At 39.5% G+C, this 21,382-nt stretch overlaps 2 protein-coding genes across 2 annotated transcripts in view; both read left to right on the top strand.

The window, feature by feature from the left end:
• The window catches only part of Mterf3 (mitochondrial transcription termination factor 3), a 17,804-nt gene extending 9,677 nt beyond the window's left edge, over window positions 1-8,127 (top strand). Inside the window, exons 4-8 of the mRNA XM_028767621.1 lie at window positions 1,091-1,280; window positions 3,302-3,449; window positions 3,788-3,859; window positions 5,480-5,641; window positions 7,861-8,127. Of these exons, the coding sequence (XP_028623454.1) occupies window positions 1,091-1,280; window positions 3,302-3,449; window positions 3,788-3,859; window positions 5,480-5,641; window positions 7,861-8,055 (767 nt within the window). The 3' untranslated portion in view covers window positions 8,056-8,127. The remainder of the gene's footprint in view (window positions 1-1,090; window positions 1,281-3,301; window positions 3,450-3,787; window positions 3,860-5,479; window positions 5,642-7,860) is intronic.
• A 7,634-nt stretch (window positions 8,128-15,761) lies between these two features.
• On the top strand, window positions 15,762-20,608 carry LOC114620524 (cytochrome b-c1 complex subunit 7). Its single transcript, XM_028766641.1, has 4 exons — window positions 15,762-15,824; window positions 18,364-18,435; window positions 19,634-19,800; window positions 20,396-20,608. Exons 1-4 carry the CDS (start codon window positions 15,806-15,808, stop codon window positions 20,471-20,473), a joined length of 336 nt encoding a protein of 111 aa, XP_028622474.1. The 5' UTR covers window positions 15,762-15,805; the 3' UTR covers window positions 20,474-20,608.
• The last annotated feature ends 774 nt before the right edge of the window (window positions 20,609-21,382 follow it).

Here is a 21,382-nt window from a genome sequence, read left to right as displayed (position 1 = left end):
TGTGTGTGTGTGTGTGTGTGTGTGTGTGTGTGTGTGTGTGTGTGTGTGTGATTTGAGGATCTAGATAGCTTCTAGGCCGATGCACTGAGTGCGAGTGACCTGCCTGGACGAGAGCAGATTAACTACCTACCACTATACTATTGAATTAAAATGTAATCATTAGTGTTTGGTAAATTGTTATAGTTTATTCTGAGTTAGCTTCTGGTCTCTATTCCTTGTGGGAGTGTGGTGTGTATGGCTATGCGCACACTCATAATACCAAGAAATTTAGATTTATAATTACATTTGTTTCTAAAAGTGGTGAATGAATATGATGATTTTTTTTTGATTTGGATACAATTATGGAAAATGTTATTTCACTGCTTTTATAAGACATATATAAAGGTGCCTCTAGAAATAATTCTAGAAAGTGAGTTTTGTGGTGCTGAGTATTGAACCTGTAGTTTCATGTACACTAAGCAAATACTCTACACTGAACTAGCTCTCTGGCCTTTTTTGTTTTCTTTTATCTTTGTATTTTAAAATAGTCTCTCCAAGTTTCCCCACTGACCGTGAACTCACCGTATAACTCAGGCTGGCCTCATACTTCTAATCCTCCTGACTCAGCCTTCCAAGTAGCTATCAACATGATTTAGTGACTTTGTCTTTTGGGAAAATTTAAGCACAAATGTTTGTGTCTTCTTCTCTCCATTGACCTTTAACATATAAATGCTATAAATGATTTTAATTCATTTTGGCAACCAATTCTTTTAAAAGTACTTTAAGCTTCCATTTGTCTATATCAGTTCTCTTAGATTATTCATCAATAGTCTTTTCCTTTTTCTATTTTCTTTTTTTTTTTAGGATTTATCTATTTTATCTGTATGAGTACACTGTACCTGTCTTCAGACACACCAGAAGAGGGCATTAGATTCCATAACATATGGTCGTGAGCCACCATGTTGCTGGGAATTGAACTTAGGACCTCTAGAAGAGCAGCCAGTGCTCCTAACTGCTGAGCCATCTCTTCAGCCCCCAGTAATTCTTTTTATATGAAAGTAATGACTGAATCAGAAATTATTTTCAAGCCAATCTTTTTCGTTTGTTATAGGAGTGGATTTGTCTAAGATAGAAAAACATCCAGATGCAGCCAACCTCCTTCTAAGGCTGGATTTTGAAAAAGACATTAAGCAAATACTGCTATTTCTTAAAGATTTGGGTTTAGAAGATAACCAACTGGGACCATTTCTGACAAAAAATTATGCTATTTTCTCTGAAGACCTTGAAAATCTTAAGACCAGGTAAAGTTTGAAATGATTCCCACATAACCTATGAAGTACTTATGGAAGAATTGCTTATATATGTGTGAGAAACTTTTCTAGTCCACTATTCAAGGACCTACTCGCTGAGTATGATGGTTTGTATATCCTTAGCCCAGGGAGTGGCACTATTAGAAGGTGTGGCCCTGTTGAAGTAGGTGTGTCACTGTGGATTTGGGCTTTAAGACCCTCATCCTAGCTGCCTGAAAGCCAGTATTTGGCTAGCAGCCTTCAGATGAAGATGTAGAACTCTCAGCTCTTCCTGCACCATGCTTGCCTGGATGCTACCATGTTCCGCCTTGATGATAATGGATCGAACCTCTAAGCCATCCCTTAATTAAATGTTGTCCTTATAAGAGTTGCCTTGGTCATGGTATCTGTTCACACAAGTAAAACCCTAACACAGTAAGCATCAATTCTTTTAATTATGGACTTCTGATCTAAAGAGTATTTAAAATAGTTGTTTTGTCAACTATCAATTATTATTTTCACATTTCAACTTACTGATGAGTTAGTATTGAATAATTTCTCTTCAGAAACCATAAATTTTTTTCTCTGACAGTTCTATTAACAAATAATTGAATTATCTAAGAGTACACTTACAAGTTGAACAGATTATGAAAGCATGGTCATTACTGGTTTTTCTTTCCTTTTTCCTGTTTGGAAACAGGGTCTCACTATATCATCCTGACTGGCCTTGAACTTAAAACCCTCATGCTTCAGACTTCTAGGTTGTCTACCACCATACCCAGTACTTCTAACTTTTGATGGCAGATATTTAGCATTCTTTGAGCAAATTTTTTAATAATAGTAATAACATACTTTAATAAAATACTATCTCATAAATTGAAATTTCCTTTTTAGTAATCATGGTTCTCTCAAGAAGAAAACTGGTAGCTTTTTAATATATATTTATTAGAATGGTTTACAAGCTGTGATCTGGCTAGCCTAACAATGGCTGTCTCATGACCAAAAAGCCAAGATGGTTTAGTTGTTTGATCCATGAAGTTGGAAGTCTTAGCAGTCTTAGCCTGTTGCTGGAATCTTGCAGAATCCTGGACAGTAGGTGGTTTTCAGTACTGTATGTTAGACTTCTAAAGAAGTTGGTACTGATACCCTGGAAAGAATGCCAAAGCAACAGGATAAATGGACTTTTTGTCATCCAGAGTAAGGGTAACAGACAAAAAAGAAAAAAAAGCTTTCTTCTTCTAGGTCTTTTTATGTGGGCTGCTACTAGAAGGTGTGGCCCAAATTTAAGGTGGGTTTTTCCCGCTCGAATAGTCTGATTAAGAAAATTCCGATACAGGTGAGCTGCCAGAAACTTGGTTTAGTTGACTCCAGGTGTAGTCAAGTAGACAACCATGATTAGGTATCACATGCTTTCTTTGAGTTGTAAATATCTTTACACTTTAGTCATCAGTCAGGCAATTAAAGTCTGGAGACACTATATGGTGTCTTCACTATAGGTGAAAGGCTAGAACCTACTCCTGAGAGTGTCCTCTGACTTCCACATGTGCACCAAGACATGCTTATGCCCCCCCATCATACATATGTAACATTTTTTTTAATTTAAAGATACACCCAAAAGTAAATAAGAATTATTTTCTGATTTAAAGTAAATGAACACCGATCAAAATTTATTGGTGTTTCTCCTGCAAAAGTGTCCATATTCAGGCTATTACAGAGTATTTTTATTGATTTTTTTTTTTTATGGGGGAGTTATAGGATACTTTTTTTAAAAAACACTACTTTAGCACTAAGTAGACTCAGAATTTTGTATAAATGTATGTGGATGGACGGACGGACGGACAGACATGTAAAAATAATTGATAAGAGGGGCATGGAACACAGGAAGAGTGGGTGTAGAAATTATTTGAATACAGTACTCCCACTTCCTGAAGTAACAGCATATTAGTAAATATTTGTATGTGTATATATATATATTTTGCTTTATTTCTCTAGATGTTTATCATGCATATGTGTATGTTTTATTATTTCTCTAGAGTAGCTTATTTACAGTCAAAAAACTTCAGTAAGACAGACATTGCACGGATGGTCAAAAATGCACCATTTTTGTTGAACTTCTCTGTGGAAAGACTAGACAACAGACTGGGATTTTTCCAGAAAGAACTTGAACTGAATGTGAAGAAGGTAAGGAAAAAAAAAAGCTTAAGGAAATGCCTTGCCTCTTTTAGTTGTCTTTAAACGTCATGTTACCAAGTGCCTGGCCCACACATACCCTATTACTGCATGATGCTTGTGGACAAAGATGACACAGGCTGAGGAGGCTCCATCAGATTGCTTCCTAAAGTTTTGTTTTTATGTAGGATTTTTCATCAAACCATGCTGTTGATGTTTTATCGTGAAGATTCCTTTCATTTATTTGATTGGGTCATATTTTGAATTTTAGCTTCTCATTCCTTATAATGCTTTAACTAGCTAAATGTGTTTGTATAGTTATGGTAATTATTATTATGTTTTAACTATAGACTAGAGATCTGGTTGTTCGTCTTCCAAGGCTACTAACAGGAAGTCTGGAGCCTGTGAAGGAAAACATAAAGGTAACATATCTGGAAGCTATAAAAAGCTAATTACTATACTTGATTAAGGTTTTTTTTTTTTTTTTAAATAAATACTACTGTTGTCATCATGCAAAAACAAAACTTTTAAACTTTTAGCAGAACTTTTTAGCAGAAATGTGTTTTGTGTTTCTGTGAAAGAAACCTGTGTGTTAAGGAGGCAGAGTTTCTTGCTCGAGTTGTCACATGCTCTTAATAGCTAGAGAAACATTTATTAGAGTCTTTGTAGAAACCTTAAATTTTTTGCAGAAATTATTTCTAAAAGTCATAAATGACAGTTTATTTCAGCCAGTGTTTTTTCGCACAGGCCTTACCTAGTCTCCCTAAGTCAGTCAGCTGCAGACATCAGGACCCGTGATCCTTCAGCAGTAAGGAATAAACGAGACCTGGAAACTGCTTGTTACCTGGTATGATGGGCACTGTCTGTGCTTCCTCGCCATGTCCCATTCTGTGGAAACATTTTTGACTGTCCTATAGTGGTTGTGATTTAGCTTTTTTGCAAACTCCACAATGGCTGCCCTCACTTAACTACAACTACGCAGTCCATCAGCTGGGCAGCTTCTCTTACTGACCAAGGCTCCCAAGCTAATAATCACTATGTTGACTACTTTCCAGTTGGGCCTGTATTTCACTGGAACTGTGGGAACCAGTCACAGCATTGAGGTGTGTTCAGACGTCACCCTGTCATCACATGTTCAAGATCCCCTAAGCTTTAATCAGCTAGCTGGAGACATGCAGCAGGTGCCAGGCGTATATACCACGGGACCCTCAGTTCTCAGGCTCTGCAGCAGTAAATGGGAGATGGGTCTCCAGAGGCCAGCTTGTTCCTGGCAGCCGAGGGCAGGGTTACTTTTCCTTATGCGTTCCACAGTGTAGGCCTCCGCCACCTGTACTTTGCACTCTATGCCTCCCCTCCTCTGGAGGTAATTGTAGATTGGATTCAAGCCCATCATCTCAGAGTCGTCACCCATATTTCAGGCCTCCTGGAGCTCAGATCCAAACAATATATTATCTCTCAAGATGGCACAGAGTCTCTGTATACCACAGTGCAGATGGACACATGGGATTCCTGTCCACCACTGGCCCAGGAATCACTCTCCCAAAATACTCCAGTGGTTTTGAAGATTGTGTAGTCTGTGGATATATCTTAAGGATTGGAGTCTGCCTGTCTTGATAGTAGTTAATATCTGAAGGTCTTCCTCTTGAACTGTTTGCAGTCAAGGTATCTTTTCCTATTCTGACCCTTCTCCATAAGGTCCCATGGGACCTTCTAGTCCAGCATTTTGTGTGGAAGTCCAGCACTGATTGGCTTGTACTAGTCCATACAGGCCTCCTTTCGCTATATGTTATTCCATCTCAGCGTGTTTTGTTTGTTTTTTTTTCCTGTGAGCCTCATTACAACCAGTGCAGAGACACCCTTGCGTGGGTACGGGTTTTGAAATTTGGGTGACTCTAACCAATGTGAGCCATAATCCTTTCAGGGTACTGGTATAAGTGCAGCCAGCTTTTAAGAGGTCATTACTTTAAATTTGGAAGGACCATTTTGCTCTCCAGCATGAGCCATTTCTACACATGACTCCAAGGAAATTTACTTTTTTGTAGGTTTATCACCTTGAACTTGGTTTTAAACATAATGAAATTCAGCATATGGTCATCAAAATCCCTAAGATGCTAACTGCAAACAAAAGAAAACTTACAGAGACTTTTGATTATGTACACAATGTGATGGATATTCCTCACCACATCATCGTCAAGTTTCCACAGGTAACGTATCTCTTAGCTGTCTCAGACAGCCGCCCTTGTCTTGCACTCGGGCTGCTAGGTGTGTGCTTACAGTTGTTGGAAGTTCGCAGCTGCACGTCTCCTGAAGAGACTTCAGTGAATCGTCTTTACCTCATACATAGTCTCTTGGGGTTTCTCCATTAAATTTGAAAATATTGTTTCCTTTATCCGTGGTCTCGAGATGTGAAAAGATGCATGACCTTAGCCCACTCTCAGAATTACATTCATTACAGAAGTGCATTCAGTCCACTTCCTTCCCATAGAGTAATATTGATTTATTTGCCCATTGTACTCTGAGCGATCCTCATAGGTTACTGCAGCCATATTAGAGAGAGTATAGCAAGCTGGGAATTGTGTGACTTCAGTTTATGGAGTAATAAGTAATCTTTCATGAAGGAGTATTGACAGATTGTTGTCTCCTAGGTTGTTGGATAATTGAGAATGGTTATATGAGAATCTGGCCTTGTCCTATTCAGTGGGGTCTAGTCATTCATTACAGAATGGATCTTCTGCCTTGGGCTAGAACGTGTATGAGCACTAAGATTACAGAACTCAATCATATGTGGCTTATAATGTAGTGTGAGAGACAGAGGTTTAGAATAAGTTTACATGGTAGTAGAATCTTAACCAGCGGGCTCCTGGGGCAATTAATTCAGTGTAGAAGATAGAAAAATCATAGAAAAATGAACAACTATTAATTGCTTAGTTCTTTGCGGATACAGACTCATTATAGTTATTTTCCAACAGTTATCCTTATTTGACAAATGAAGAAAGCAATCAAAGGGACAAAGTGGGATTCTTGTCCACCACTCTGGGCCCAGGAATCACTCTCACCAAAACCTGCAGTGGGTTTTAAGATTGGGTTAGGCTCTGGGCATGTCTTGAGGGTTGGAGTCTGCCTGTCTTGATAGTTGTTAATTTCTGAAAGTCTTCCCTCAGTTTCTCAAGTATAATTTTTCTTGTTCTGACTCTTTTCTCCATAAAGTTCCATGAGGGGTTCTAGTCCAGCATCTTGTCTGGAAGTTCAGCACCGATTGGCTTGTGCCAGTCCATACAGGTCACCTTTGTCCATATGTTATTCCATCTCATGCTTCTTTTTCTGTGGGCTTTATGACAATCAGTGCAGAGACACAAAGGGATGTTTGGTTCCAGAGGCATAGGAACAAGTTAGCAGCATACACTTCCTTTGCTCACTGTTCTCAAAGCCCTTAGTTTTCCCCAGTTGTTTTTCTTGGTATCTTTCCATGTGTACAGTTTAGTACTTTGTATCCACTTTTGGACACTGGGAAAGAGGCCTAGAAGTATTTGCCCTACCAAGAGAAGTACTTTGGTCCACCTCTTCAGCAGCCCCAGCTCCCCATGCTGAAGCCTATCGCTCCGGTGTGGGCCCTTCCCCTCTGTCCCTTTGTCTATATAACAGCAGGTTCTAGGCATGTAGCCAGCTCACGAGTCCTTTGTCAAATGGCTGTGCTCTCCTTAGTCCTTGAGGATTTTAACATTAAAAGGCATGCTTGTCCTGTTCACCCCCAGAGGGGTGAGCCTCATTTTATTTTGATTTTCAGTGGGTACCAAATTTAAAAATCAAAACAGAGACACTTTTAATACTTCACAAATGGTGAAATCCTTTTTGCTGACACATCTTAGTCTCTAATGTTGGTTCTTAAACCTGACAGATAATCTAACCTCTAAATAGCTTGTTAAAAGAAATTTCTGGGACTCATGCTCAAGTTTCAGATGAGGTGCTTTGGGGTGAGTCCTGAAGGTTTCTCTTTGAACATTGTCCTGTGTCTCAGGAGTCAGTCATGCTGCCCGCCCTCGCCCTCTATGAAGGCCTTCTTTTATTATCATTCTGCATTAGTTTTAGTCCCTTTTAAATAAGAATTTACCTTCTTCTTTCTTCAATTTTTTAGAAGATGGGCTCTTGCCCTATAGTCCAGAATTTTTGCCCCATAGCTCAGATTGTTTGGAACTCACTATGTAGCCCAGGCTGGCTCTAAACTTAATACTTCTGCTTCATGTTACTAAGTTCTGTGATTGCAGGTGGGCAACTCATCATTTCTTGTTTCATAATACTTACGAGCGTGCTGGGAATCAGACATATAGTCAGTGCCACTAACTTATTAAACTAATTTATTAAAATAGTTAACCAAGTAACTTTGTTAGTATTTCAGCTTTTTATTGTAAATTTCTTTCTTTTCCAGATATTTAATACAAGAGTATTTAAAATTAAAGAAAGACATTTGTTTCTTGTCTACTTGGGAAAAGCACAGTATGATCCAGCAAAACCTAACTATGTCTCCTTGGAAAAGTTCGTATCCTTTCCTGATGAAGTATTTTGTAAAGAGATTGCCAAAGCTTCAGTAAATGATTTTGAGAAATTCTTAAAAACTCTTTAGTTTTTGATGAATGTTTAAATATATTCTTGTAAATATATATATATACACGAATAAATGTATTTTTAAAATAAATGCCTCTGGTTTAAATATTAAATCATTTTTCTCATAATTCCTTTTTTTGGGGTAACTTTTTGGTTTGGCTTTTGGCATTTATTGTTTATTTTAATAGAAAAATTGTATCACTTTCCGCCTTTCCTTTCTTCCGTTCATACCCTCCCAGGTACCCCCTCTCCCATCCCTCCCATACGCTACCTCAAGTTGATAGCCTCTTTGTAGTTAAGTGTATATATACATTTATAAATGTGCATGAACAAATATATAAATACAGTCTTCTGATCATTTTTGTTGCTTGTATGTTTTTGGTTTCAGGGCTCACCATTCTTCATTGGCCAACTGTCTTAGTCATTTTTCTGTTGCTGTAAAGAAACATAACTAAGGCAACTCTTATAAAGCAAAGTCTTCAGTTGGGAGCTTGGGGCTTGTTTACAATTTTAGTGGTTAGTCCACATCATCATGGCAGGGAGCATGGCTACATGTAGACAGATATAGTGATGTAGAATTAGCTGAGAGTTCTGCATCTTGATTCGTAGGCAGAGAGGAAGAGACTGGCCCTGGCGTGGGCTTTTGAAGCCTCACAGCCCACTCCAAATGGCACACTTCCTCCAACAAGTCCATACCCCCTAATCTTCCTCAAATACTGACAGTCCCTGGTAACCAAGGATTCACATAGATGAGCCTATAAAGGCCAGGCCATTCTTTTTTGGGGGGGCTGGGGGTGGGTTTTGAGACAGAGTTTTCTCTGTATAGCTCTGGCTGTCCTGGAACTCACTCTGTTGACCAGGCTGGCCTCGAACTCAGAAATCTGCCTGCCTCTGCCTCCCAAGTGCTGGGATTAAAGGCGTGCGCCACCACCGCCTGGCTTGAGCCAGGCCATTCTTAAACCACCACACCAGCCAATATGGAGGCTCATCCCAAAGAGAAGCATATTCTACCAGCAGACATTAATTGCCTATATTTTTTTGTCTAGGTATACAGTCCTTCAAAAAATTACCTCCTCCACATTGGCATGGCCCATTAATGTTGCCATTGCAGTTTTGTTATGTAGCCGTTTTGAAGAGACTTTCACTGCAGCTTCTGGGTGTTGCTCTTAAATATTTGTGCCCCATCTTTTTCTTTGTTCTCTGAGTCATAGATGCAGGAGCTCTGAAGTAGATATATCCTATCCATTGGAGCTTAACTTACAATCCATTGACCTCTACACTGTATCACGTTGTGGTTTTCTGTGATGGTCTCCATTTACTGTAAAGAGAGGCTTCTTTGATGAAAAGTAGTAGCTACACTTATCTATAGATATAAGGATAAAATTTAGAATGTACTTATGTGATGCTGGTCTAGTAAAATGGCAGTAGTAGATTCTAGATACGTATTTAAAATACAATTATAAATTATTTTTGGAAAATGGCAATAGTATATTCTCTAGGTTCTGTGACCTCTCCAACTACAGGTAGTTGACAAGCTTATAGTATCAGATATGAACTCCCTCCTATTGAGTAGTTCAATTAGACAAGTTAGTCCAGTTAGAAAACTTGGTTCCTCCCCAAGACCTTGCTATTGCACAGTTGCAGATAGCTTGCTGGGCCCATCATTTTGTGGTTCATAGGCTTTACAGCTGGCTAGGACGGATTGCTTTTCTCCCTTGACAGGTGTCATAGCATCCTCCATTATGCTAAGAACTTGTCCTTAGGCAGGAAGCTTCCAGATCGGTGTCAATTCCATGTCTGTAAGACTGTATTCAAAAAGTATGTGGTGTCTTTGGCAATAAATAGGCTTTTTCAAGTTCTGAGAGGCAACCCAGGACAACAGCAATATCCTTTCTTTTGCCGGGAGTCTGTTGAACTCTCCTGAACTTGAAGAGAGGTTTTCCATGCCAGACAATATTTTTTTGAGAGCATTATCACCCCATGTAGCATAAGTCCATATATACATACATATATAATTTATTATACATTATATATAGTGAGTATGTAGTATATATGTGTATTTTTAAGAAAGCTTTTTGAATGTTTCCCTGTGGCTTTTTCAAATAACCTTAAGTGTTATCCCCCCCCAGCTCTTCCTCTTCCCTCCTCAGTTAAAGCTCCCCACTTCTCATTCCGTGCACCTCTGTCCTCTACCCCTGTGTACAACTCCTTGCCTGTTTTCCCCAAAATTTCTCTTCCTGACTTCTGCTTTTACTCCAGGATATACATTCGAATTTAAAGATTCAAAGTTTGACTCCACAAATAACGGAGAACAAAATCTGTTCTGGGTCAGTCACCTCAATTAGTACATAGATTCCAGTTCCTCAGCTCAGTTAGTACCTCATATTCCAGTTCTGTCTACTTACCTGCGCTCTTAAGGGTTTGATTCCTGTGAACAGACACCATGATCGAGGCAACTCTTAAGAGGACATTTAGTTGGGGCTGCCTTACAGGTTCAGAGTTTCAGTCTATTATCAAGGTGGGAACTTGACAGCATCCAGGCAGGCATGTTTGCAGGAGCTGAGAGTTCTGCATCTTCATCTGAAGGCTGCTAGCAGAAAACTTGCTTAAAAGCAGCTAGAATGAGTGTCTAAAAACTCACACCCACAGTAACACACCTACTCCAACAGGGCCACACCTTCTAATAGGGCCAGTCCCTGGGCCGAACATATACAAACCATCACACCTGCAAATTTTATAATTTCGTTTTCCTTTAGCACTGAATATAATTCCCTGTGGTTATGTACGTTTTCATGATCAGTTAGGGACACTAACTTAGAAATGTTTCCATTTCTAAGCTGGCAATTAGAGAAACAATGAGCATGACTAAGCAAATAGGCAATGAACAGGACTAGTATCTGTAGTAGAATATGGAGTTGTGTGTGTGTGTGTGAATGGTGGGGGGGAGAAATATGCCTGTGGTCAAATCAGATATCTCTTATGTCCACCTAATTAAGACTGAGTCTTTCTCTGTACGTTGAACTTACCAATCCCACAAAACTCTCTGGCCAGCAGGCCCCACGGACCTTCTTTTTTCTGTTTCCCAGTGCTGGGGTTATCAACTTGAATCATCATGGGTTGCTTTTTATATGGATGCTAGGGATTTGAATTTAGGTTTTCATGCTTGTGCAACAAACCCTTAAGCTGAGCTATCTTCCCTGCTCATTTATATTTTGTATTACTGTAAGTTAATGGTACAAGGTGATGGTTTCACTGGAAACTATTTCTTTTAAATGATTTATGTATTTTTTTATGTATGAGTGTTTTGTCTGCATGTATGCACACCACAAGAAAGTACTGGATCCCATGGAACTACATGGACAGTTATGAGCTGCCTCGTGGGTGCTAGGAATTGAACTCAGGACTTCTAGAAGAGCAACCCGTGCTCTTAACCACAGAGCCATCTCTCCAACCACAGAAATTATTTCTTGATGTTGTATATTTATAGAGATACACTCTACTAGGGCTTTCTTACAAATTTCCAATAACTTAATTCCTGTTTGATTCAATCATATCCGTCTTAGGAAGAAATAAACTATGGTAAGCTTGGGGAAAAAAGAAGCAACTTTACCACAGACTAACAATGTGTCATTCTTAAGAAGCTTTGGGAATAGTGGAAGATTTTCTCATTTGCATTTCCTGCTCTTTGAAAATAGTTTTGTCACAAGATGGTTTTATTTAAAGTATCACTTCATCCAATATCTACTAATCCACTCAAAACAAGCCATTTGAGTTTATGCAAAGTAGTACTTCTCCTGAGTATTTGAAGTTGTCCACAGTTGGCTACTGGTAATCAGGAAAAGCTAAAGAAAGTCATTGAGACACAATGACGGCCATAAGAAACCTTGGACTTAGCGCCAGCCAGCAAGATGAGCTGGTACATTTCCCACAATTACCATTCATATGTTAACTAGGGACAGTGACTTGACCCCCCATGTCTTTACTTCTTTTTTTGTAAAACGAGGCACCATGACCTTAGTTTGTCTGCCTTACCAGCACCACAGTGAATGATACCAGGTATTGGTACATGGAAGAAGTTCTCTGCCTTAGTGACTTAGGGTCAATATGGTTTGGCCCATTCAACACTATTAAGTAGTACCTTGAAAACCACTTGTATATTATGTCTAGCCTTAGAATGTTAGAATCATGAGCCATTTTGTAAAAGGGACCAAATGGAGAAATTAGGTGAAGAGAAAGATGACAGACAAAAAGCAAAACAAAAGATCCAGCCAGTTTAGCATGTCAAGTGATGTGAGGATAGCAGCAGTGTCGAGTATTTCCACCTTTGCAGAAATACCCAGCTGCCCCGTCCAGCAGGGCAGTGAACAGGGTCCAGGGAGATCACCTGAAAGAGAGAATGGGGGAAAAACAGGCAAACACAAAGGATCACAGCTTGTCTATAGGCTGATCAAACCATAATTTTTACTTTTTCACACAGGGGTTATAAACACAAAAAGGCAGGATGTGGGGAAGGGGATGATGCAGAAGCATAGGTGTTCAGAGAGTACAGATATCTTCCAGAACAGGGTATCAGCTGGGTGAAGGTTCAGGGAACAGGTCACTATGACTCTGCCTATGATGTACTTGTCCTTATCTAAGTTGGTACTATCCACCAAGGCTACTTATCTACAAGGCCTATGACTATCCAGGCTGGCAATTTTCCATCAAAGCTGCCTGTTTACAATATCATATAGCTACCTGTATCAGTGTTTTTCCACAGAGATCAAGACTTTGTGTTAGCAGGCTGACTTAGGCCTATGGCTGATTTTAGGCCTTCAGTGTATAAGCAAGGCTGCCCCTGAAACCCAGCTTAGTCAAATTTGGGAGATAACCTATGTTAAGCCTCTAGATTCAGAATTAGTTTATTGTACACCGAGTTCTGCATGTGTTAGATAATCCTGAAAGAATAATGTGAGTAGCTACGTTGATGATCGCTAGAAGCCAGATATAGTCAGTGTCTCTCTGATTACTTACTAACCTGACATTTAAGGTTCTAAGATATATTGGCTAATGTGATATAGATGCGTTTCCATCAGTTCTCCAAGGGGTAAAATGAATAAAATGGCTGAGGAAAAAAAGCACCTACCTGGTCTGTCTATGTCTGGGAACTTCATTTTGCCTTTATGACCAATCCACTTGGAATAGGTTAGCTTGGAGCTAGGATGATAACTTAGTCAGCCAAGTGTTACTTACACATGGGGACCCCGGTTTAATCCCCAGTGCCCATGTAATTACTGAGGGCTTCAATACACATATAATCCCAATGCTGGAGTGATTGAAAAAGAAGGATCCCTTGGGCTTGCCCAAATTGATGAGCTCTAAATTCCGTGAGAGATCCCTTTCTCAAAAGCTGATGTAAAGAGTGGTTGAGGAAGACATTGAGATTAGACCTTAGGCATCCACATGCCAACACACATACATGCACACATATTGACAGACAGACAGACAGACAGATAGACAGACAGACAGAGGCATACAAAGAATAGGTTAGCTGTGCTGCTGTCATGGACAATCCTAACATTTTAAGCAATTGTAAACCATAAAGGTTTGTTTCTTGATGATGTCTATCTTGAGAGTAAAAGTGGTTTAATGGTACAGAGTGATGCATCCTAGATGCCTTCGTTATGACTTGGGTGTTGGCAGTCTACTGAAGGGAAAAGAAATATTAAAGATTAATCTTTAAAAATATTTTTGCAGGTATGTGGGGTGTGTGTGCCAATGCATCACATATATATGTCTAAAATTTAAAGAGTTAAAGTAGTGTAATTTCTATGCCAGGAGGAAAGAAATAAAGCATTTAAAAAATATTTTTAGGATTTGTTTTAGTAATTTGTGTGTATATGTCAATGTTCACACATGCATGTGGGAACCCACAAGACCAGAAGAGGGCATCAGATCTCTTAGAGCTGTTACAGGTGGTGAAGAGCTGCTTGACCTTACAACTTGGAACTGAACAGTCCTCTGGAAGTGCAGCAAGTGTTTGTAACCACTAAGCCACTTCCCCAATCCCCTAAAACTTTTCAAACTAACATTCATAAGCATGAGCAAACACCATACCCTAGGCTTACTGCACATAAGACTGGATTTTGTGAGTATCTTAGATATATGATACTTTTGACATACCTTGATATATGATCTTCTTCAGCCTCTTTTACAGTGGCACTGAAACTTGTCAGGATGAACAGTTTAATGAATACCCTTCCAAACCACTGTGCCAGTGTCTGAATGCATGTATTTACTCCTGTCTTTCAGTCTGCATGGTGGCTACTGCATATACTTCCTAGAGCTGAGTGATACAATGCAACAGAAACAGAAGGGGAGAAGGCAACAGAACAGTACAACTTGTGATTAAAACCGCAATAACATTTTGGATTCATAATGAGACAGTTGTAATGTTGTCCTAGGTCTCAACTTAAGTCTGAAAGACAGCATGGTAAGAACACTCTCAACAGTAGCCCCATTTTCTGTCCTTAGTTTTATGTTTTAGACTCCACCTGTTGGTGTTGAGATCTTGAAAGTGTACAGTCTGGACAGTCTTTCTGCTTGCTCTGCTTTTAATACTATGCACAAATTCTAACTATATCTTAGGTTAAATATTTTTTTTTGTTTGGTTTTAGGTAAGGTCTTGCAGAATGATGTCAGATTCATTATGTAGACAACTCCAGCCTTGAACTTGCAAGGATCCTGCCTCAGGCTACTGAATTCTTGGATCTTGCATGTACCATTTACTCCTGCCTTACAGTTAATATTTTTAAAGCGTATTCAACTTACCTTTCTACTAAATTTGTTTCTACTAAAACTGTTTGATATGGATTTTAGGTGATTTTTAGGTGAGGGAAAGTGAAGCCTAGAGGCTTAAAGTTATCTGGGATCCTAGAAATAAGGAAGTCTGAATTTGAACCTGGATTTCTCGATTCTAGTTAAACAAACAAACAACTGGACTCTACCCAATTTTAATGCCCTTGGATAACTACTTTCCTGAGGCTCAGCTTCCTTCTCTCTTCAATACTAATAGCACCAGTAATTACACCGATGATTTAGAATTAAATGAGAAAATAGCCACCCATCTGAACCCAAAGATTACACACCTATACATTGACTCTAACCACAGATTGGGAAAGGGTTTATCTATATTGACTATAGATAATCGTTATACCTGTGTTATTTCCAAAATAATGCAGTGTAACAATTGTTTGTGTAGTGCTTACTTTATATTCTGTTTTAAAAGTAATCTAGAGGTGATTTAAAGAATGCAAGAGTATGTGTAGATTATATTAAAACACCGCACCATTTGACATAAACAATTTGAGTATCAAGTGTATCCTCTGGCGTCCTAGAATCCCCTCCATCCATTCTGAGTAGCTATGTGCCTGAAAATCATCTACATTACCTGTCTCCAAGCAAAGGCTCCATTTATACCGTAAAATTTCTTTCCTGTATCAGAGCACTGAATAACACCGTCCCGTAATTTCTCACTACTTTGCCCATTGAATTACGAATAATGTTTCTTGTAAAAAGGCGCACAAAAAGTTCAGCCTAATGTGTAGAGTCTACTCAGATAAGAAAGACTGAACTCTTTCCACTGGCCCGAGCTGCGCCTGTGCAGGCGTCCTCTGCGCCCCACTCCCGTCCCTCCCCTCCCCCTCCGGAAGAATGCAGGACGCCTGCGCGTGAGCCTGGCGCGTCCTTTAGGACTTACCCAGAAGGCAGCGCTTCACGCTTAGGTCAAAATGGCGGGCAGACCTGCTGGTAAGCGACCCGGTCCTCCGTTGTGGGTATCGTGGAGCGGTTGTATTTTCTCATTTGCTCTCCATTTGCTTTAGCTAAATAGTTTGCGATAAGAGACGTGGCGGCCCAGCAGCTCAAAAGACAGGTTTCACTGACCTAGGCCGGGCTTGCCTGAGGATGAGAACAGGGAGTTCTGCCGGAAGGAGCCCGCCATGGCTGACAGCGGGTTCGGCCTCCTTTCCCTCCGCCTTAGGACAGCTTAGGGAGGTGAGGTCAGCAGAGGATTGCCACAGCGAGTGGGGTGCATTTGGAGGCAGACGCAGGCCTTTTCGGTGACAGTGATCGGAGCAAATAGCACCTGAAGGTCCGCATGCCGCTCCACTTGCTTGTCAGAAGAATTAAAGGGAGGTAAGACAGGTTTATAGTGAGGTTTCAGGTTAACCTTGGCGTACTCGACCGTGAGATAGAGCTGCAGAGCTGAAAGGACTTTTGTTTAATGTAGGCACTAGAACAAATTTGTCATGGGATAGAATGCCGGAATGTTTTCACATCAAACAGTACTCCTCACCCACCTCCGGTATTTTTTTAAAGCTAATTTTTGCCCTCTGGCGGTATAAATTGGAATAGTCTTTAAAAACAATACTGCTACTCTTCTTACAGTCCCTGGAAATTCTAAAGGCATTAATTTTACCCATTTGACACAATTTTAAGAAACCTTACTAAATTTAAGGCATTCTCTTTTGTTATTTGAGTTTATACTTAGATAAGCTTGCTTCCTTTTCTGCAACAGGCTTTTGACCTAGTTAAATGTGATAAGGGCGGACAGAGTAGTGCCTGACACATAAGTGTTAAGTGAGTATTAATCAGTTTCATAATCACTGCTATGCTTACAATTTAGTTCTTATGTGCTTTTTTAAAATTATATGTGTTTTTTGAGCCAGGGTGTCATGTAACCCAAGTTAGCTGTGTATTGAAGGAAGACCTTGAACTTCTGATTCTTCCTCCTCCACTCTAAAACTGCTGGGATTGCAGGAATGCACCATTATGCATGTTTTATGCTGGAGTTGGAGCCAGGGCTTTTTGGTACAGGCTAGGCAGGCAGTGTACCGATTGAACATTAGCCCTTAACTATTTTAATTTTTGCTTAGAAACAGTTTTATGCATGACTTCTAATTTCTACGGTTAGAGGAAGCCATGTAGTAATCTGAACTAAGGAGTAGGAAGTCAGAAGGAGATAATTGAGAAGGGGGCTTCTTTCTTCTTCTTTAGTAAGAAAGTAGCTTTAGACAGAAATTTAAAAGAAAGCTTAGGGACTGGGAATATATATATCTCAGTGTAAGGACCAGCCTGATTTCAATTCTCAGAACCCATTTTGTATGTTGAGCTTTTTTTTTTTTCAATAGAGCCTGAGTTTCATTATATAAGACAGTTACATTATATGAGACACTGCCTCAGTAGCCCTAGTCCATGCCTTTAATCCTAGTGCTGGAGACAAGGACACAGGTGAATCTTGGGGCTCACTGGTCTATTAGCCTAATGTACTTGGCAGTTCCAAACCAGTGAGAGATGCCATCTCAAAAATGAAAAGGGATAACTAGGACCTAATGTTGTCCTCTGGCAGTACATGTTCCCACCCCTGTCACTCACATTTTAAGAAGAAAAGTTAAGCTTTCTCGATCTTCTTTTCCTGTACCACATCTGGTCAACACTAGGTACTCACCTACTTCCTTGACCTCTCTCAGGCTCAGCCTTCTTCCCCAAAGGGTTTTAAGTTGTTTGTTTTGTTTTTGCGTAGGTTTGGTTTTTTTGGGGTTTTTTTTTTTCTTTTTTGCATGCTAGACATGAACTCTAAGGCTGAGCTGTATTCCCAGCCCCTATTTTATTGTGTGTTTGTTTGTTTATACAAGGCTTGGTATTCACAGCCTCAGCTTCTGCGTGCTGAGCTTATGAACATGTTCTGTTAAATTAAGAGATTTAAATTTAACATTGAGTATTTCTCCTTATCCATGTTCAAATACCATTCCCTTGATGAACAGTTTGCTGTTTGAGAAAAAAAAATGTGCTGCTTTTACTCATACATTGATATTTAAATTAGCTGATAGTATGGATGTTTTTCTAGAAATAATTATATTTTAATTATTTAAAATTATAATTTTAAAGATGATAGCCAAATGTAGACTAAAAATTTTGGAGACTAGAAGCCTACCACTTTACTTGAACTCTCATAGCTCCACCTTCTTTGAAAAGAAAAGGTTATTTCTGAAACTACAGTAGACAGAGATGCTTCAGATCCTTTCCTGCCCCCTCTCCTTCAGTTCTTATGGTAACAGGGCACAGGAGGTTGGACTTGGAGAACCCAAACTGGCAGGAAGTATACCTACGGCTATTTAGGCACATTTAGTTTTGAGTTTACCATTTCTTCCCACAGTGTCATGAGTGAAATGATTATCTACATTGTATACAAAGGGATATTATTAGGCTTATAAGAGAACTGGTTCTTTGCCAATTGGTCCATTCCTTTGTAAGTATATTATAGCAACTAACACTGTGGTAATTATAGTTGCAGCATCAAGCAAGTGGCTGGATGGTTTTCGAAAGTGGTATTATAATGCTGCAGGATTCAATAAACTGGGTGAGTAACCGTTCTGTGGTCCTCCTTGTTCTTCCTGAGTTCAGTACGTTTAAAGATGTCTTATAGTTCAAAAGAGATATTTTGGTTTTGTGTGTATCAGATTTCAAATTAAACTAGATTTTGAATTGTTGATCTTTATGTGATATTTGAACTTTCTTAGTGTTGTCTAATTTGCCATGAACTTCACATTGTTGTCTAGAAGCTGAATGGAAGCATCAGCAGATCTTAGGGTTCTTTAGTATAATTGAAGTTCTTCATGTGTTTAAAAAATTATCATTTGCATATATACCAAGGTGTGCTTGTGGAGGTTAGAGGAAGACTTCCTGGAAGTTAGTTCTCCTTCCTTCATGGTGTCCAGGGATCAAACTTTGGATTGTACAATAAATACCTTCACCTGCCTACCCATCTCCCTGGTCCTAGTTATATAATATCTTGATCTCACATTAGAAGGAGAGATTGGGTCCGCATGGTTTTAAGGTCAAGATAACATATTTTAAATGCTTTCTGAACTGGTTCAAAGGAAGTAGGAATTTTCTAATAGTGCTTTTAAAAAGCCTATATATATCTTCAATCGATAACTTGGATCTAAAATGCATTTGGTTTCCATCTTTCCTAGTAATTTGGTTCTTTTTCAGTCAAATCTTGAGTTTTAAGACATAAAGATATTTTGTTCATTAGAAAAGAAAAATTCTATATGGAGGAGGTGGCTCAGTGACTTCACAGGCCTGATGATCTGAGTTCAGAACCCACATGAAAGCTGACACAGCACAAGCAGCTGTCATCCCAGTGTGCTACTCTGGGAAGGTGGGAGCAGAGACAGGACTCTAGACACTGGTTGGTTACCTTATGCAGCAACAGGAGACAATCTCAAACAAGGTGAAAACTCAAGGACTGATACGTCAGATTTACCCTTCGGCTTCCACGTGTACGTGGAGATACATTTGTGTAAATGTACACACACATACATGCAAAGCTTCTACCAGATATGGTGAGTTACATATGTAATTGTAGTAATGGAGGGCAGAGGCAAGGAATTCAAGGCAAGTGAGTCTAAGGCTGAGTGGGAAGAAACAAATGATTCTCTGTGAGTTCAAGGCTAGCAAGGGCTACAAAGTGAGGCTGTCTCAAAAATGCAAAACAAACAAAAATCACTTTTTTGAGATTGTTCTGTAATCTGGTTCTGCTGTTCCTATTGCAGGGTTAATGCGAGATGATACAATACATGAAACTGAAGATGTAAAAGAAGCCATAAGAAGGCTTCCTGAGGACCTTTACAATGACAGAATGTTTCGAATTAAGAGAGCCCTGGACCTGAGTATGAGGCATCAGATTTTGCCTAAGGATCAGTGGACAAAATATGAGGAGGTAGGACAGGTTTGATGTGTCTAGCAGTGTTGGTCATTCAAGATGCAGTGTCAGGAGAAACACGCTTGTTTGTTCAGTGTTTAGTGTTCTCCAAGTCATGCCACATAAGTAGCATTTCAGCAGCCAAGTGAGGTTAGTAGAAAGCTGTTGGCGGCTCTATTTTAAAGAACAACAAGGTGAGACTTGTCGCTGAAGTGACTTCTAACGTCACTAAGCTAGTCTTCAGTATGGAAGGCCTGGGCTAGAATTCAGGTTTTCTGCCTCATCAGCCATTATTGCTTCCCCCTACTCTACTTTCCCTACTCTGGTTCCTGATCTATGAAAAAAGTTTTAGTTATGTGAAGTTGATTTAGTGATTTTGTAGTTCTGAGCATGGATATCTGTCCTCAGAAGTCATCGAAACCAGGCAAGCCTATAGCCATTGTACACCATTTGACTTGCTGACTGCATGATCTTTCTGAGGTTTTTACATTTATAAAGCACATATTTCAGAGAGGTTCAGATTATATGTTCTTAGGTTAGAAGCAAAGAGTAATTCATTGCAATGAATTTCATTGGTGGTTTAAGGCCTATTGTTGTCTTCTTCATTCTTTAGGACAAATTCTACCTTGAACCCTATCTGAAAGAGGTTATTCGGGAAAGAAAGGAGAGGGAAGAATGGGCGAAGAAGTGATCGTGTAGTTAAGATCTGTGGGTGTGCCTGGTCTCACCATATTTTCATGAAGTTATTTCAACCAGAATCACAATTTAAGAATTATTTGCTCTACATATGTCTCACATTAAATAAATAAATGTCTATTGTAACCATTGTTGTATTATTTGAATTGAATTCAAACTCTTACTCTCTTTGTTATCATTTTTCTGACATAGTTTTTTCCAGACTTCTAAAATATTTTTAGTTACTGCTTAACTGGAGATTAAAGGAGCTGCTTTAATCATCTCTCCGTTGGCTAGATAACCAGCCAGCTTACTGAAGGATGCAGCCTGTTATACAAGCTCAATAGTAAACTTTAGATTCCCTTGCTGGGCTCCTGGGCCTACACAGGTTGAGATGAGGGATCAGGCAGCCAGCACTGAAGGCCATCAGCTTTGAAAGTGACTGATGGAAAGAAGGGAAAGTTTACCCCAGGTTAATTACCATGGGGACTTGCAACACAGCCTTTCAGAACATTCCTCTGCCTAAATTTATTTTGCATCCTGCCATTTAGAAAAAAATCTGTATTCCAATATGGGCTTATTAACTTACCTGTGTATGTACAGGTGCACATGCCCCTATGCTAATCAGTAATAAGTAAGTAAATAACAAATAAGGCATTAGGAAGACAACAGAAAAACACAAAGGCAAGTTATGCTTTTTTGTTCCTTTAAGAATTAGGAGCTCAGGGAGTCTTGTGGAAGAATTGAGGGGAAGGTTTGAGGGACCCAAGGAGGATGGGACCTCTACAGGAAGACCAACAGAATGGATTAACCTGGCCCCTTGGGACTCACAGATACTGAACCCCACCAACCAAAGAGTGAGCATGGGCTGGATCTGGGCTATCCGCACATGTTTAGCAGATGTGAAGCTTTGTCTTAATTAGAG

Source organism: Grammomys surdaster, unplaced genomic scaffold, assembly GCF_004785775.1.
Source record: "Grammomys surdaster isolate TR1022 unplaced genomic scaffold, NIH_TR_1.0 63, whole genome shotgun sequence".
NCBI classification, from domain to species: Eukaryota; Metazoa; Chordata; class Mammalia; order Rodentia; family Muridae; genus Grammomys; species Grammomys surdaster.
This window is presented reverse-complemented; position numbering and strand designations above follow the sequence as displayed.

Excerpts from the sequence above, each read along its gene's own strand:
- LOC114620524 (XM_028766641.1), top strand. Across the intron at positions 18,436-19,633 it reads TGCAGGATTCAATAAACTGG|GGTTAATGCGAGATGATACA; the intron begins GTGAGTAACCGT and ends TTCCTATTGCAG. Across the intron at positions 19,801-20,395 it reads AGTGGACAAAATATGAGGAG|GACAAATTCTACCTTGAACC; the intron begins GTAGGACAGGTT and ends TTCATTCTTTAG.